Source organism: Antechinus flavipes, chromosome 2, assembly GCF_016432865.1.
Source record: "Antechinus flavipes isolate AdamAnt ecotype Samford, QLD, Australia chromosome 2, AdamAnt_v2, whole genome shotgun sequence".
NCBI classification, from domain to species: Eukaryota; Metazoa; Chordata; class Mammalia; order Dasyuromorphia; family Dasyuridae; genus Antechinus; species Antechinus flavipes.
Window position 1 is genome coordinate 467,881,854 of NC_067399.1, and position 19,456 is coordinate 467,901,309.

The 19,456-nt window shown below is 36.8% G+C and overlaps 1 protein-coding gene and 1 pseudogene across 1 annotated transcript in view; one reads left to right on the plus strand and one right to left on the minus strand.

The window, feature by feature from the left end:
- The window catches only part of PPP6C (protein phosphatase 6 catalytic subunit), a 58,369-nt gene extending 46,460 nt beyond the window's left edge, over positions 1-11,909 (minus strand). The window contains exon 1 of the mRNA XM_051979658.1: positions 11,792-11,909. Within this exon, the coding sequence (XP_051835618.1) occupies positions 11,792-11,866 (75 nt within the window). The 5' untranslated portion in view covers positions 11,867-11,909. The remainder of the gene's footprint in view (positions 1-11,791) is intronic.
- Positions 11,910-16,418: 4,509 nt separating this feature from the next.
- On the plus strand, positions 16,419-16,819 carry LOC127550582 (prefoldin subunit 4-like; annotated as a pseudogene).
- The last annotated feature ends 2,637 nt before the right edge of the window (positions 16,820-19,456 follow it).

Below are 19,456 nucleotides of genomic sequence, written 5' to 3' on the forward strand. Positions count from 1 at the left end.
CTAGTAAACAAGTTTAGGAATCTGTGAATAAAAACTGCATAATAAAAGATGACCCAATATTTGATAAACAGAGGACCTTGTGGAATTTGAGGAGAACATGGAAGCAAATATGCTTTTTTTTTTGAGTGATATAAAAGAAAAATAATAATTGAGAGCAGAATTTTATGGCCTATATACAATAAAAATAATGAGCAGAAGAGACAAACTCAAATCTGCAATAGCAATCCTATCAAAGATTTATAAGCGAGAACAACAGATTAAGAATGCAAATACACAGAAGTGAAGGGACAAACCATAAGAGAAGCAAAAAAAAAAAAAAAAAAAAAAAGTGCTTGGTATGTAAACAAATCATATTGATCTTAAAAGTAGGGTACAGAGATAACTTTAAAATTAGAGATCTCCCAGAATTATATAACAAGACAAAAAAGCCTTAAGGAAATCATAAACAAAAGATGCCCAGAACTTCTGAACATAGAAAATGAAATTTCAATAGAAAAAAAATTCATAGACTATCTCCAGGAAAAAAAAAAAATTTCCAAGGCTGCAAACTCCAAGACATATAGTACTGAACTTTGACAATTTGATTCAGAAACAAATTCTGGAAACCATCAGGAGAAAGACCTTCAAATACAAAGGAAAGGACATTCAAACAATATAAGGGTATAAGGCTATTCTTGACCAATTGGGAAAAAAGTTAAGGAAATAATGTGTTTAGAAGAGCAGTGGAACTCAGAATGCAGTGCAGGGTGATCCATCCCACAAATATGAACTTAACCATACAGGACAAAAGATGGATATTCAATAATAAAACAGAACTGAAGAAATTATTTACTTCTCTAATATAGAAAATGAGAAATGAGAAATGTGAGAAGAAATAAATACAGCAACAGAGTAACAACAAAGATTAGTAAGAGACTTGTTTCTAAATGTAAACAAGGAGGAGATAAGTTAAGGCAGAAATTCAGGAGTTAAGAGTGAAGAGCTGGAGAGCAGTTATTATGGACAAAACAAGGAAACACCCTGATTACAGCTGAATGCTTCATTTGTGGGACTACATTATAAGTTGGGGGGGGGGGGGGGCCATGCGGGAGAGAAAGAGAGAAAAAGTGATTGACCAAAAGGGGAAAGGGTAGGGAGAAGAATGTACAGTAACTACAACAATGGAAATGGGAAAGAATGACACACCAAGAGACCAGAAACACAAAAATAAATGTAACAAAATTACAAAGATTTGCACAAACAGATTATGAGAAGATACCCAAAACTTACCCCTTCATGGATACGAGGTCCTCATGTTATACAATGCAGTTTCAGACTTTTTCAACAAATCAATTGTGCTAATCGTTTTTTCCTCTCTAAAAATACTATTTGACAAGAGGCAGCTAGATGGCACAGTGGATAGGGCACTGGTCTTGAATTCAGGAGGATCTGAGTTCAAATCCAGCCTCAGAAACTTTACACTTCCTAGCTATGTGACCCTGGACAAGTCACTTAACCCTAACTACACAAAAAAATTTAATAAATAAAAATACTATTTGTCATATGGGACGGGTCTGGGGGGGGGGGGGGGGGAAGGAAGATATATGAGATACCACAGTAATGAAAGAAACAGAAAATATCAATAGAAACATTTTTCCAAAAAATACATTATAAACAAAACTCAATTGTAAACCAAATTCCAGAATACAGAGAAGAGTAAGGGGCTATTCTTTGGAAGCTAGGGAAAGGTGAGCTTTGAACAAATAAAAGAGAATTGCTACTTCATAATCAAATATATTTCTTTAATAAATCAATAAGCATTTATTAATGCTTATTGGCATATACTAATATGCCAGGCATCAGGCTAAGAACTGATACAAAGATAAAGCAAAAGTAGTCCCTGCCCTCAAGAAGCTTACATTTGGGGAAAGCTAGATGGTGCAGTGGATAGATCACTAGTCCTGACGTCAGGAGAACCTGAGTTCAAATCTGATCTCAGACATTTAACACTTTCTAGCTGTGTGACGTTGGGCAAATCACTTAACCCCAATTGCCTCAGCAAAAAAAAAAGAAGCAGCAGCAGCAGCTTACATTTTAATAAGACAAAACTCAATGGAAAGGGATATATACTAATAGACTCTCAAAAAGCTGGTGTGAATTATTGAACCATGATGGATACTTAAGGAAATTTAAAATTTCTGACTTCACTTCTGAAGCATAGAACAACCACACCTTCTGACAAAACATCATTTGATGCCTCCAATATAGAAAATACTCGCCTGGATGGACTAAGTGACTGAGTCCCCCCCCAAAATCACAAAATTATAGATTTAAAAACTGGAAAGGACTCAGCAATCTTATTTAAAAGAAGAAATAACTAAAGATCTGAAGAGGTTAAATGAACATAATGACCACAACCACATAAAGAAAACAGTATTGAAAGACTTCAGTATACCAATCAAACCTTTGCTTCATACATGGACAGGAAAAGGCATCTATGTCATTTCTGATGGTTTTTTGGGCACAGCAGTGTACTAATCTAGTAATTTCTGATACAAACTCGCTAAAATACACTATTAATAGAATAGTATTATAGGGAGCAGTCCCTCAGGAACTGTTATAAATATAATAACATTAGGGTAGGTTTTGGTTATCATTTATTATTCCCCTCCAAGCACTTCACAATCTAGCCATGTTAGTCCAGTGGCCCATGCTAGTTCCTCACATAGGTTTCATTTTCTGTCACAGGACATGGGCTATCCCTCATTCCTGAAATTCTGTAACTATTCACCCACATATCTCTGAATCCTTTGCTTTCTTCAAGAGTCATCTCAAATGCCACCTTCTACACAAGACCTTTCCTGGTCCTACCTAGTTGCTGGTGCCTTCCTCCCTAAGGTTAAGGTTACCTTCCATCTCATCTGCATGTATCTTATATAAACGTATTTGTCACCTCTACCATTAGATTAAAATATCCTTGAGGTCAGGAATTTTTTTTTTGAGGGGGGGAGTATCCCCAACAATTAGTACAATCTTGTCACATAAAAGCCAAAACAAAGTCTTATGGTTTGCTTGATGGATAATAATTACATTATGAAAGTGACCAGTCTTAACTTTAGAGGACTGGAAGTGAAACATGCTTCCCTCCTGACTTTAGGAAAAGTATTAGACTATAGCTATAAAACAAGGCTTTGTTTTTTGTAAACAAAGTTTGTTTTTAAGATAACAAGTAGAGGGCAGCTACCTGGCGCAAGGCATAGAGCACCAGTCCTGAAGTCAGGAGACACTGAGTTCAAATCTGTCCTCAGACACAACAATTCCTAACTGTATTACCCTGGCCAAATCATTTAACCCCAATTTCCTCATCAAAAAAAAAAAAAAAAAAAGATAACAAGTGTGCCCCAAGTCCCACAAATACTAACAGAGAATTCTAACAAATGTCCTCTGACCCCAAATGTAGTTGCTTTCCCTCCATATCACTTATTTTCACTCAAGCTTTTTTTTAATAGTTGTCAGCTACTGATTTTTCCTTTACAAGAAGTTATTCTTTCTTCTAAAAAGCTGATCAATACAGCCCTCCTTTACCATTTATTTCACTACTTCCCTGATATAAGAGAATTGATAAGACAAAAGTCAGTAATTCTCAACACTCTCTATGACCTTAAGAATCAGCCATATTGAATTAGTTGCAGTAAAATATTCATTAAGTATATACTATGTGCAGAGACTGTGCTGACTGCAAGATGTACGAATGAATAAGAAACAGCATAATTCTCATAGTTTTCAATCATGTAGGAGTATAGCAGATACTATAAAGATGTTAGCTCCAAGGGATACAATATAATTCACTTTAAATAGCCCTTGACAAAAACCGGAAGACCAGGGATTCAAAAAAATTAACAAGTCTCTTCATACTGAAGCCTCATTTTCCTTGCTTGTAAAATGAGACAGCCAGAATAGATGGCCTCTCTGGCCTATACCAATTCCAATATTCTGAATCTAGATCCTGTTTAACCCATTGCTTTGTACATGAAATGCTTAATAAATTGTAAGTTTTATTTAATTGTAAGTTTTGGTAGGAAAGGTACAGTGAATAATGATTCAGCCTCAGAAACAAGAAATCAGAAGACCTGGGTTTAAATCTCCTCTCTGACAAACTTGCTCCCTAATAATTCAGTTGATAATAGTTGTCCTTTGTTCTCAAAAAGGACCAAAATGGCATTATTCCATTAAGAGTTGAGTTACAGTGGCTGATCAGACCAATATAACCTCAGAATGCTCTGCCACAGGTCAGACACAATAATCTCTATAAATATTTGGGATATACTTTCTTAAATTTGAATATTTCAAGTTTCTTCTGAGCTAATTCAATTTTGCTTTGCTCTTTGCCAGTCACCAATGGAGTGAAACAAGGCTGCGTACTTACTGACCTACTTTTTTTAGAATGTTTTCAACCATGTTGTCAAATGCCTTCAATCAAAACAAACACTGACTCAAAATCAGCTACCACACTTGATGGGAAATTCTTGAACCTGAAAAGGCTACAAGCCAAAAACAAAGTAAAAGTAGTATTGGTGCATGGCTTTTTGTTTGCAGATGATTATGAAATCAATACAACTTCTGAAGCCAAGTGCAACAAAGTATAGATTGAATCTGCTACTTGAGCTAATATTGGACTAACACCACCAAGAAAATACAGGTACTTCAACAACCAACACCACATCATCCATATGCAGAATATAGTAAATCACTTAATTTCTGGGTGCAGTCACTTAACTCCTGGGTGCTGTAGGCCAGAGCTTAAATTTTTTCCACTAGCAACCCCTTTTTACCCAAGAAATTTTTACATGGACTCAGGTACATAGATATATAGAAAAGGTAAGCAAATCAAACATTTACTGGTAATAAACAATAATTTCACAATCCTAATATTCAGTTACAAAATCCAATATTGGGTCATAAACCACAGATTAAAAAAATGAGCCAATACTCAAACTCTAAGCTGAAATACAGCTGTGGATTCAAGTAAGTAGAGAGAGTTTCTTCACCAAAGATTTCTTTACATCAATTAAATCATAGATCAAGACTACCTCCCCTGCAAAAATGTACAAAGAGCATAGTCCATTCATCCACACAGGATTATTTGTAAAGTAGTATACAGAGATTCGGTATATGGTCCTGCACATTCCAATCTAAAGGATTTTCATATTGCCATCCAGTCCTAGATGTCAACATTTTGTTGATTAGCCTAAATACATTAGCATTTATTATCACTTATTCTAGTGCCTCAAACAAGAAAAAGTAAGGAAAGCTTCCAATACATTGAGTAGACTCTCTATGGACACATAAAGGGTTTCCATACAGCATGATTAGGTGCCCACACTTTTTGAGAAATATACTAGTCACAATGTAGTCACAGATCCATTTGAGACTAGTAAGTATCTCCAATTTAGCCCCTTCAAAAATAAAGTAATAATTTAGGTAAGAAATTCATTTAACTTTCATACTAGAACAAACATTTTTCCCATTTAGCATTTATTCTTTCATTCAATAAACATTTATTAGGCAACTAACATGCAAAGCACTGTAATAAGTCTTCAGAGAGAAATAAAGATTAAATTAAAAAGGCTCTCAAGACTTACATGAACTGATGCTAAGTGACATGAGCAGAACCAGGAGATCATTTTACACTTCAACAACAATACAGTATGAGGATATATTCTGATGGAAGTGGATCTCTTCGACAAAAAGATCTAATTCAGTTTCAATTGATCAATGCTGGACAGAAGCAGCTACACCCAAAGAAAGAACACTGGGAAATGAATGTAAACTGTTTGCATTTTGATTTTTCTTCCCAGGTTATTTTTACCTTCTGAATCCAATTCTTCCAGTGCGACAAGAGAACTGTTAGGTTCTGTACACATATATTGTATCTGGGATATACTGTGACATATTTAACATGAATAGGACTGCCTGCCCTCTAGGGGAGGGGGTGGAGAGAGGGAGGAGAAAAGTCGAACAGAAGTGAGTGCAAGGAATAATGTTATAAAAAATTACCCAGGCATGGGTTCTGTCAATAAAGTTATAGTTATTTAAAAAAAAAAGGCTCTCAGTATTATCTAAGTTCGTCCTGTATTCAGGTTTTCCTATACTCAAATCTATCTTCCACACAGTTGCTAAATTGATATTCTTAACCTAGCTTGGCTCAAGAAGCTTCAGTGGCTCCCTATTGCTTCTTATGATCAAAACCAAATTCCTTTGTTTAGCAGTTAATATCTTCATATCTAGTTACAGACTGATAACACGATTATTCTATCCTCCCCACTCACCCCCACCTCAAGAACTCTCTATTTCAGTCAAACTGACCACTTGTTCCTCCTCTCACATAGTATTCTATCTGCATGTAAAGACTATCACCCTGGCCTGAGAGTCAGCTTTCTAACCTTGAACTTCTCTCTTCAAGAACCAACTCTTAGAAGTCATTCTTGCTAGCCTCAATTGTTAATACTGTTCATTACTGTGTACTTTTTAATGTACCCATTATTTTCATCTTTGAATAGAATATAAATCCCCTGACACTTAATAAAGGCTTACTGATTGATAAGACCTAAACATTTAACTATAAAATACATTATTACTTTGCAAATTAATTCGAGCAGAACAAAATAACTAGTTGAGTGATGAATGAGGAAGATGACAACTAACTATAAGGAAAGTCTTCAAGAAAAACAATTAAGAATTATCCTTTAAAAAGTGATTAAAGGGCCTATTTTTGACAATGACTCACTCCTAAGAATATGCCCCAAGAAGGTCAATGACAGGTAGAAAGTCATCTTATATACTGAGATACTTCATGCAGAGCATTTTGCATTAGCAAAAACCTAAAAATAGATGTTCAGCTATAGGGGAATGATTAAATAAATAGTGATACTTAATGCAGAGCATTTTGCATTAGCAAAAACCTAAAAAATAGATATTCAGCTATAGGGGAATAATTAAATAAATAGTGGTTTATACTGTAATGGAATATTTCTAGGTCATAATAAATGATACATGTGAAGAATTCAGAGAAACTTTGGAAAACTTAGCAAGTACTAAACTAAAGCAGTACCAGAAAAAAAAAGGAGGGTAGTACAACAATATAACAGGAAAAAACAATAAAAATAAATAAAATGATATGCTATATAATTACAATGACTATATCTGATCCTAGAAAAGAGTTGAGTAAATGTACTTTCCTCTATTTATTACAGAACTGAGGGCTATCAGTGTAGGGTATTGCATATGTTGTTAGACATAGTCTTGTGTCATTTGGGTTTGGTGAACTCTATATTTGCTTTTTTTTTTCCCAAGGGACGATTCACTTTTCAGGGAAAATATATATTTGGAAGTTCATATCATACAAAAATAAAAGACATCAATAAAAAATAAATATAAATTAAATAAAGAAAAAGAAAAATTAGCAGTTGAACAGGATCTGAGACTAAGATTTTAATCCTTGTTCTGTACTTGGCTTTAGGCAACTTAATTAATTTCCTTGTGCCTCAATTTCCTCATTTGTAAAATGGCTAGAACTACCTACCTCCCAGGTTTATCCTGAGAGTGCTCTTTAATATAAACTTTAAAGTGCTAAACAAATGAAAAAGCATTTTTTAAACAGTTATTATGTGCTAGGCACTAGACTAAATCTAGGGATAGGAATACAAAAGAAACCATTCCTAATGCCTTCATTCAGAAGAAGATTCTCAAAAGAGAGAGAGAGAGAGAGAGAGAGAGAGAGAGAGAGAGAGAGAGAGAGAGAGAGATTGAGATTCAGAATAGGTGTTTTGGTTTGAGAATCAAAAGAGATGGTGAGTTCAGCCAAAAAGGCAAATCAATCAACACATCTTAAAAGCAATCAGTTATTATTATTAGTTATTATACTTAACCCTACCATTGATAAAATTTAAACTGTAATGCTACCAACAAATACTAAAGTACTTAAAATTAAATTAGGACCTCTATGCAATTTAACAAAAGCTTATTTAAATAGCTGCAAGACCCTGTATTAGGAACTAAAAGAGTTGTAAAATTTGGGTAATCCCTATCCTTACAGAGTTTGGAGTCTAGGAAGATAGGACATGATAAGAGATACAATAATAAATAATAATTCTATATCACTTTAAGGTTTGTGAAGTATTAGTGCTAACTCATGTTTCCTTCTGGGTAAGCCGCACAGTAAGTATATGGGGCTAGATTTGAATTCAAGGTCTTTGAAGATATGTCAAGTACTCTAACAATTGCACTCTCTAGCTGCCTCTAATACATATATATATCAACAAATATAATACAAAAAACAACATAAAATCAACCCAAATGCCTAAAGGAAGAGAAGAAAAGAAGGAACATTTATTAAGCTCCTACCATGTACCAGACATTGTACTGAGTATTTTATAAATAATTTCTCATTGATCCTCCTAACAATCCTGTAACATAGATTCTATTATTATTCTATAATTATATGAGGGAATTGAGACAAAGGTTAAGTGACTTGCCAGGGTCACAAGTTATTAAGGACCTCTGAGGCTAATTTGAATTCAGGTTCTTGAACTGCAGGCCCAGAGACTAGAGGAAGTGAAAACAAAGTTTCAATAACTGATATACTGCAGAGGATAGACTCAGATACAAATCCTCTAAATTTAAATCAATACTTTTCCCACTGTACTTGAGAAAAGATAAGAAATTCAATCTGCGGTGTACTGAGTTTGAAGTGTTAGTGAGAAGTCCTGTCTTGGTAAATATGTCCTGAAAGTATTCGTGTATATCCAGAGTTCAAGAGAGGTCAGGACTGAAAAAAGATTTGGGTGTCAATCTATACTACACTAATAGCTGAAACTGTGGAGATGAGATTGCCAAGAGAACAGAATCAAGGATAAAGCTTTGAGATGCAAACCTTAAGGCACAGAGATGAAGAGACAGAGAAGTTAAATAAGATAGGCCAGGGAAGCATGGAACTCTCTGAGACAAAAGGAGAAGAATATATTCAGAAAGAAAATGTGGACATGGCATCTAATGCTGAATATTTTCAAGGAAATAATACAAGAAATGGATGTCAGAAGGCCTCAGCTGCAATCACAGCTCCATCACTAGTTCCATGACTGTAGAGAAGTCTTTTCGTATCTCTGAGATACTATTTGTTTAACCTACTTCATAAAACTGTTGAGGAAAGTGCTTCCTAACTTGCCAAGTACTACTTATATTACTATACACAATTATTATTATGGAACAATCTTTTAACTTCTCATTTGTGTCTAGACAACTTGTTGAAAATAAAATGCCCATAAATTTCTTCCAAAGAGAAAAAAATCATAATAAACTTATATGCAATTATTACACATAAGTAAATTTCATGAACTGAACAGATTCATTAAGCAAAAGACTTCTCAGAACAGCATTTTACATTGACAAATTCCTTTAATATCTACAAATGGAATAGAAACTTGCCTATAGGCTAACAACTGAGCAAACAGCTGATCAAAGTTTATTGAGTAAAGCAATACTCTGGCACTAGTACCCACTCTTAAGCACAAACACCTAAGCACTAAACAAACAAGAAACCACTTAGGAAAAAAAAAAAAAAAACAATATTCCAGAGATTTAAATTCTTTCATTCTCAAATTACTAAAATATGGTAGCATACCAGAAACAACTTGGGAAGAAGCAGAGATTAAACTTCAAAATATCAATCAATTGATAAACATTAAGCACTTGCAATGTATTAGGCATTAGACTAGACACTGAGATATCAGAGATAAAAAGATAAAGAATGAAATCTGTATGGTCAAGGAACTTACATTCTAACAAAGGAGCTTAGGCTGCCACTTCTTTAGATAAATAGAATTAGCAAGTAAGCTTATCCTGTTAAGGCTTATAAACAACTCGAATTTGGGGGATGGAGGAAAATAAGGAAACTTGGTTTATTTCACCCTCCTGAATTAAATTATAATCTCTGCTATATAGTTTAACAATAACCTTAATATTGATACTCCAACTCTGCAAAAAAAAAAAAAAAAAAAAAAACATAAAAAACATTCATTCCTAGCAAGTATGGTTAAGTCTAAAAAGAGCTCAATCAAAACAAAGCAGAGTGTTAAAATTTGACAGAGATAAAAAGTTTGATCTGAACTCTTGAACATACAAGATTCAGAAAAATTGCTTTCCTCCCCCTCCCCCATAAGGAGAGAGAAATAAAAGTAGAGTCACAAAAAACTCTTGGTCAAAAAGGACCTCAGAAATGACCAATCCTACCATAGCTGAAACATAAATTCCCATTAAATCTTCCTCAATAAGTGTTTTATTACTGTCTTCTTGAAGAAATCCAGCATCTGGGAACTCACACTTATTGAGGGAGTCAACTGTACTACAGAACAGGTCAATTTTTTTTTTTTAACGAACAGGGAACAAGGGCTGAACTTTGATTTGTTGTATTTGTTGTACAGAAATCCTAGATGAAGAAACTCAATGAATTTCATTCTTCTGCAATTCTTAATCTTAAACAACTGCCTAAATACTAAGAGGTTTGTTAAAATAGCTTACCTAAGACCACAAGTATTACCTTTATCAAAGATTCTTAAGACTTAAAACCTCAACTTCTTGACTTGGACCCATTCTATGTCCCTAACACTTCCCCAAACCTCTCGATTTTTAGGTAGTTTCAAAACTATGCCACTGAAAATTTATACCCACTTGTTTCTACTTTTGCCTGCACTGCTCCCTCAGGACCAGGCAGAACAAGCCTAATGCCTATTCTCCGGTGGGGAGGTGGGGGAAAGAATAGGGAGACAACCTTAAAGTTCATTACAAATGGCTATCAAAGCCCTAGTATCTAAAAACTAGAAGACCTTCAGATTTATCGGAATCAACTCACACCTGAGCAGCAATACCTTCTACAGGTTCCCCAAGAAGTTAAGCCATCGAGTCTCTATTGGAAGACCTCTAGGGAAGGGGAGGTCTGAGGTTGCCCATTCCACTTTTAGTCGGCTGTGGTCTGGCAGGAAGTTTTCCCCCACGTAAGGCTCAATCGCTGCAACTTCCATCTACTGCTCCTAATTCTGCTCTCGGGGGCCAAGCGGAGCAAGCTCAATACCTCTCGCACATGACAACCCTTCAAACACTTGAACTGCAACTTTCCCCTTAAATGACAGAACCAGAGCATCTCAAGCTGGAAGGAACTTCAAGAACCAGAACCCCTTCTGGAGCACACATCGCCGGACAAGCAGGCACCCCTGCCCCGATGTAGGATCAGCAAGAAGCAGCATCCCCAGGTCTTGGCCGGGAACTGCCAGGCTAACTAGCTTGAAGTTCCGACCCCGAAGGCCCCAGAGACTTCAGACAGCTGTCCATGCCCCCGTCCTTTATTCCAACCCAAGATCAACCAGCGACTCCCTGGGTCTCCTTCCCTCTCGGTATCTCAGTTTCCCTATTTGTTAAAGGGAGCTGAACCAGATGATGTTTCAAGTTTCCCCAAGCTCTTTCCTTGACTACTCCCCGCTTCTCTGCATCTCAGCTCCAGGGACCAGTGGGGACCAGGTGCAGGGAAAGTGAGATTGGGATGAAAAGGGAAAGGACACAAAAGCCTCCGGGGGGCAGGAAGGCGCCGCCACCATTCCCACTCCCCCGGGACTCCAGGAGCTGACAGGGGCGGGGGCCGGGACGGAAAGAAGGAGGGAAGAAGGGCGGGAGGACTCTCAGCTGCACAGCTCCCGGAAGGCGCGGGACCCTGGAGTCAGCGCCCCACGGCCCCGCCGGCCCGGCCCAGCAGCCCGGCGCTTACCTTCAGGTCATTCTCCGGCAGATACTTGCAGAGCCGCGCGATCTCCACATACTTGTCCAAGTCTAGGGGCGCCATTTTAGGAATAACAACCCGCAGTGGCGGCGGCGGCGGAGAAGGCCGAAGCCGGAACTCTGTACAGCGTCACTTCCTGTAGACGCGGAGCGTCTCTGCGTCAGGGCGTGAAAGTTTGCTCTTCCGTTTCTTCCTTCGGCCCGCCTCTAAGGCCCTTCTTCTCACTAGCTCAATGAAAGTCGCAGGAGTTTCCTTGAAAAAGTGGAGCTTTGCTGCTCTCGAAACTTGCCAGGATCCGTAGGGTCCTGTCAGGATCCGCTAAGCCGGCTGGGACTTGTAGTTTCCCATGTCAGGCGTCGCTTCTTATATCTCTGGTTTATGCACATAAACACTTACAGAAAGACATGCACATATACTGGGCAAAGACCGCCTTGTCCCATGCAGGAGATCGATACTGAATTGTGACGTGGGAGAACCTTCTCTGGACATTCAGGCCATGGAGCCCTCGATCGTGCCCCTCCCTACCCTGCGTAATTCTCTGACTCTCGCCTCCCCTTTCCCCGCGTCCCCCAACTCAGAATCTAGTTCAAATCCTGACCTCTTCGTACTTTTCCAGGTTTCCTACGCTTTCTTCTCTTCCATGTACTGAACGATCCAGTTACACACTCTTCTTTTTTGTACCTCCCACAAGACACTTCATCTCCCAACACCGAACATTTTCACTAGCGGTTCCCCAAACCTGGAATGCTCTTCCTCCTTGTCTCCGCCTCCCGGTTTCCATGTCTTTCTTCAAGTCTCAACACAGATTCCACTTTCTGCAAGAAGTCTTTCCTCCTCCCCTTTATTGCTAATGTTTTCCCTTCGAGATTACATGTAATTTATCAAGTATATACCTTGTTTGTACATAGTTGTTTGCATGTTGTCTCCCTCCTAAACTGAGCTCCTAAAGAGCAGGAGTAAGTTGTTGTTTTTCCTTTCTTTGTATCCGCAAGTGCTTAGCAAATGCCTGGCACATAGTAGGAACTTGTAGACTGAATGACTGACTCATCTCCAGCTACAGGGAATGGATAGAAGAGGGGGTAGGGGAATTCCCTCCGCGTCATAGGCCTGGGGGCTGCCCATAGGCCCGCAGGTGTCCTTCCCTGCTGCGCTAAGCAAAGTACACCCCCAAGTACGATAAAGAACTGATCTAGGACTGCGATCCCAATCCAGGTAAACAAATAAGCTGCATCATAGAAAGGGTCCTAGGAGACCCGAGACCTGGATTCCAGTCCTGGCTGGGGCCCTTTGCTCTTTGTGTGACCATAGACAAGTCACTTCTCTTTGGACGTCGGTTGTCCTCGTTTTTAAAATGAAGGGTTTAGATAACGTTATCTTCACTCTCCCTCCCAGTACCGACATTCTACCGATTTTGCCCAACTTGGCCATTAACTTCAGCAAATCACTTCTTTTCACTACGTCTCCGTTTTTGCTTCTTTAAAATGAGTCGGTGTACCAGTTGCTCACTAAAGTTCCTTCAGGATAGTTTCTCTGTATAAGGCTGACTCTCATCCCAAGACTCCGGGATTGCTTTTTTAACATACGAGCATAAGGCAGAAGAAAGGCTGTAGAGTTCTGTGATTTTTTTTTAAGACAAGTATAATACTTGACATTTGTATACCTATTTATTTAATGCTTTTAAAGTTTTGCACGTTCTCATTTGCTCTTTACAACAGTCCTATAAAAGAGAGTTTGAAGCTATTACTAAAATTTGTGGATCATCTAAAAATTGTGTAATGCTTAACACCCCTTGAATCTTTTTTGCCACTTTGCCAAAGGCACTTTTGAAATGCATAGGGGCGCATAGGATGGTGGTCTTTTAACCGTTCAATAGATTTGGAGTCAGAAGATATTCTAGCTGTTACACTTGCACTATTTCCAGCACCTAGTACAGTGCCTGGTACAATGGGCAGTAAATAAGTAGTTGTTTATTGATTGAATGATTGATAGATTGATTGATTCAATCTTAAAACACTTTGGAAATGGGAACTTTAATTAGTATGAAGTCATTTAACTTTTCTGATATTCAGTGATACTGCCCAAGAATATGCCCCAAAAGACCGCTGAGTATAGAGCCCTGTCCTTTGAGCTGTGAAAGATAAAGTTTATGTAATTACAGAATTCAAGAATCAAAAGGCATCACAGAAGTCAATTACCTATATATGAAGAGAAATTCCTTCTATCCATAAGTCAATCAACAAGTATTTATTAAGTACCTACTATATTCCAAACACATTTTCATAAATAGTGCTTGGTATTAGAGAGAGGCAAAAACAAAACAAACAAACAAACAAAGGGTCCCTGACTTTAGGGTGCTCCCATTCTATTAGGGAAGACAAAATGTATACCCACATCTAAGCATGGTTGTGGGGTATAGGGTATGTATGTGTGATCTTGGCTCAAAAAACTAGTTGTATGGGATTCTCTTTATATTGATGTAGATCAATGCCCTTGGTTGCATTGAGAGGTAAGAGGAGTTGATGAAAGATCTAATCTCTTTACTTTCTTTGGACTCTTGAATCTCTTGAGCTCTTTCTGGCTTTCATCATCAAGAGAGAAGATGCATGGGATTCCAATTTTTCTTCACAGCCATGAAGAGAGAATAACTCTAGGGAGAAGCCAATATGAGAGTCCTGTCATTCACTTCATACAATGACCAGGAATTTTCCTCTGGGTGAGATTTAGAACTTTCCCTCTTTTGGTTGAAATGAGCCATCTCTCTCCCAATTTGAAAGCTTTAACCTGTATTGTCTACTATATATTCTCATCTTTATTCTTTATCTGATTTCTGTTTTCTTAGATACTTAGATAAATGGGTTTCTTTGCTATTTGCTACATGAGTTCATTGTGGAACTAACATTGGGAAAGGATCAAGCCTTGAATATAAAGGAAGTACTTCTTTCTCATTAAAAAATAGCAATAAATAGAGAAATACAAATTAAAACAGCTCTGAGATACCTATCAGATAGGCTAAGATGACAGGAAAAGATAATGACAAATATTGGAATGAATGAGGGAAAACTGGGATATCAATGCATTAGTGATAGAATTGTGAACTGATCCAGCCATTCTGGGAAACAATTTGGAACTATGCCCAAAGGGTTATAAAACTGCATATCTTTTGATCCAGTAGTATCACTACTGAGTCTGTATCCCAAAAAGATCATAAAAGAGGGAAAAGGACTCACATATGCAAAAATGTTTGTAGCAGCCTTTTTTGCAGTGACAAGGAATTAGAAATTGAATGAATGCCCATCAGCTGGGAAATGACTGAATAAATTATGGTATATGAACATAACAGAATATTGCTGTTCTATAAGAAATGATGACAAGCTAATTTCAGAAAAGCCCAGAAAGATTTACATGAATTGATTCTGAATGCAATGAGCAAAACCAGAGTGACAGCAAGATTATGTGATGATCAACTATGATAGACTTAGCTCTTCTCAGCAATATGGTATTTCAAGACAGTTCCAATAGACTTGGGATAGAAAATGCCATCCACCCCCTTAGGAGAACTATGGAACCTGAATACAGATCAAAATATACTATTTTCATTTATTTTTTGTTTGCTTTTTCTTTTTTATTATTTTCCCTTTTGTTCTGATTTTCTTTTCACAACATGACAAACAAAGAAATATGTTTGAAATCATTGTATATGTATAACCTATATCAGATTGCTTGCTCTCTTGGAGGAGGGAAGTAAGGGAGGAAGGGAGAAAAATTGAAACTCAAAATCTTACCAAAATGAATGTTGAAAACTATCTTTACATGTAATTGGAAAATACTATTAGGAGGGGGAAAAGAAAGAAATAGCAAACAAGAGTTTAACTTAAACCTAAAAATTACACCCCCTGGACTAATAATATCTAAAGGAACACATAGATATAATTCTAGCTCCATATACCCATACTCCAAAGAGAGCAGACCATCCTCTTCCCCCCTCCACTTCCCTCTTCCCTTTCATGGCAGGAATCAATTACTCTCTTGAAGAAGGTAGGGGAGGAAAAACTAAGAGATGTCTATTCTTGTTTTCCTATGAGCCATAAAATATAGAAAATAAGTAAAAGATTAATAGGATAAAGGCATTAGCATCTTGGAGAAGTAAGGCCTTATGAGAAGGTAATACAAGAACTTTGAAGAAAACTAGGAATGCTAAGAGGCAGAGATGAGCAATGAGTATATTCCTCATGTGGGAAATAGTGCAAAGGGTCAAGATGTTAGATGGAGTGACATGGACTAAAAGCAACAAAAAGACTAGTTTGACTAGACTATAGAAAGAATGAGTATGCCTTAGTGAAACTGTTGATGGAGCACTCAGGAAGACCAGAGTTTAAATTTAGCCTCAGATACTTTCTAGATTTCTGACTTGGGTAAGTCATTTTTCCTCTACCTCAGTTTACTCAACTGTAAAATGGGAATAATTATTGCATCTATTTCTCAGGACTGTTGTAAGTATCAAAGGAAATAATATTTGTAACATACTAAGCACAGAGTGATACACAGGTACTTCCTAAATACTATATTTCCATCTTTCCCAGGGTTGCTGTAAGGATAAAATGGGATCATTCCCAATATGGCCACCATCATGAAGTAGGTGGCTACAGAAGATGTCAATGTTACCTTTGAAGACTAACAAAAGATTAACAAATTTGCATGGACTATTAGTAGAAAAACAGAACTGAAGGAAGAAAGAGATGTTTAAATGTTACAGCTCCAAATTTAGAGGTTGCTCGTGTTATAATGATGATGAAGATTCTTTAATGATTCCCTATCAAATTGGTGATTTTTTTTTAAATTAATCACTCTCAAAATGAAATTCAAGAAATGTTGGAAGAAGCAAAGAAAAATTTACAAGATGAAATTGAAGCATTAGAATCCAGAGTTAAATCAATACATTGGGTGTTAGCTGATTCGTAAGTTCAATTATATGGAAAAATTGAGAGTAACATAAACCTTGAAGCAGGTCACAATTAAAAGTCTTCCAAATATAAATTTTTATTTGTTTAATAAACTTGAATAGGTAACAAAAAGAATAAAATGGGATAATATTTATAAAGTGCTTAGCAAACCTTAAAGTACTATGTAAAAACTATCTACTCATTAATAAAGTCTGGAAAAGTAGGTTGATATCAGTTTTGAAGGATTTTAAGTAGTAGACAGAAGAGATAAAAGGAAAAGATATGAAATTTTAATGAATAGGAGAATAAAATGGTTAAATTTGCATTTTAGAAAAATCACTTTAGCAGATTATTGAGAATGGATTGAAGAAAGCAAAAATTTGACACTATTATAATAGTCTAGGGTAAGGGGAGATAAGTGCCACACTATGGTGGTGGCTGAATGAGTAGAGAAAGGGGGACATATGAAAGAGATGTTGTAGAAATGAAATTGCAAGATTTGGCCAATGGGTGAATATTTATGATAATTAAGAATGAGGAGTCAAAGGTGACAGCAAGATTTCAAAACTGGGATAGGCATGATCATTGGTTAATAATTTCTCCAACCTTTCACCCTGAGATCATGCTTGTTTAATCAAGTCATCTTATGCCTTGTTCCCTGATCCTACTCCATCTTCTACCATGGACCTCCAAAGACTATGTCCAGGAGAAACTAAGTCCCTCAGCTCCAGACTTCCACTTGGGACCAGACTTTTTATCCCAACCATTTTCTTTTTTCTTTCTTTTGCTGAGGCAATTGGGGTTAAGTGACTTGCCCAGGGTCACACAGCTAGGAAGTATTAAGTGTCTAAGGTCAAATTTGAACTCAGGTCCTCCTGATTTCAGGGCTGGTGCTCTATCCACTGTGCCACTTTTCTATCATGCTGACATGACTATATATCTTCCTCACCTTCATTTCCTTCCTCATATTGCTCTGGGAGCTGTATTCAAATCAACATTACCATTATTTCATAAAAGACTATGTCAGTAGACTCCCTTATGGAACTACTCACCATCCGGCTGATTTACTAGACTAAAATATGCTTCCTTAACTACCACTGTCCCAGTAGAACATAAAATCCTTGAAAGCAGGAACTCACTTTAATATTTGTATTTAGAGTGTCTGGTCCACACAAATGCTTAAGTCTTTGGGTTTTTCCCTTCATTCAAGCAAGTCATCTAATAAAAATCCAGAGACCTCCAGTGGTGGGAAATACATTTTCCTAAAGAAACCCATTCCTCTTTTGGATAATTCTAATTGATATAGAATTTTTTGCATTTTTTTTGCAAATCTTTTGCAAGAATTACTTGCATAAAGCTGACATACAAAGACTTTCTACATTTATCTCCTCCAAGATTCTCCTCTATTGGAGGAAAAGGCTTAGAAAATCCTACACCTAGTTGCAAAGACCTTGGTTTTTGTTTTGTTTTTTAACTGTCAATATTTTTCCCCAAATACATACAAAGACATTTTTCAGCATTCATCTTTGCTAAACTTAGTGTTCCAAATTTTTCTCCCTCCTTCTCCCTGCTTCCCCAAGACAGCAAGCAATCTGATATAGATTATACACATACAATATTTTAAACATATTTCCATATCCATCATGCTTGGCAAGAAAAACCAGTCCAAAAGAGAAAAAAACCATGAGAAAGAAAAAATAAAAAATAAAAAGGTGACAATGCTATCCTTTGATCCACACTGTCTCCATAATTATCTTTCTGGTTGAGGATGACATTTTCCATTTCAAGTTTATTGGAATTGCTTTGACTCACTGCATCTTGCAAGGGCTTTGAATATAGTTCTGATGACAAAGTATGTGTCCACTGTCAGAGAACTAACCCAATCAGCTACAGAGAAATTCATCACCAAGAAGGTTGACTATTAGTTTATGAAAATTTAGCCATATTAACTCATGAAGACAATGTGGAAAGGGGCAAAATCTTCTTTATCCAGAAAACTCCCTAATTTTCCTTCTCTCTGTCTCTCTGTCTCTGTCTGTGTGAAAAAAGGTAATATGTCAAGAACTTGAGTACCCACCCTACTTCCCTCACTAGGTTGTTGTTATTCAACACAAGATATTAGCTGTGAAATAGTTGTAAAAAATATAAAGTGTAATACGAGTATGAAGGATTACTGTTACAAACCCCCCTCCTTAATTGTTCTGGGTCAGTTACTAGTTTGGCAATTAAAGGCTGAAGTGTCTTTTCGCCTCTGAGCAAAGTACTGTACTCACTTTTCCTAAGTGCTTTGAAATGTGAAGGTCTCTCTGGAGGATAGACTTTTTGCTCTACAGCAGACACTAACTAGAAACTGGAAAGGAAAAGTTTCCTGGAGTGGCAGGTAAGTGCCTGGAATGGAACTTAAAATGCCTCTGGATAGTAAACATACTACAAAGTATTTCCTTTGGGACAAAGAATTTGGAACTTTAGTCAACTTGAACATATTCTAGAAATGGAAGTTTTTGCATAGAGTTCTATTTAAATATCTTTATTTGCAGACAGCAAGATGCTGTAGTACCTGTCTTAATTAGCATTTTTGTCTTGTTCTGTACCTAGCATTCAGAATCTACCATAGAGCATTAATTACATTACACTAACAGTTTTTTGAATAAATTGATAAAAGACATGAAAAAAACAAAAAAACTTGTGATCTGCTTCAAGTAAAGTTACTGAA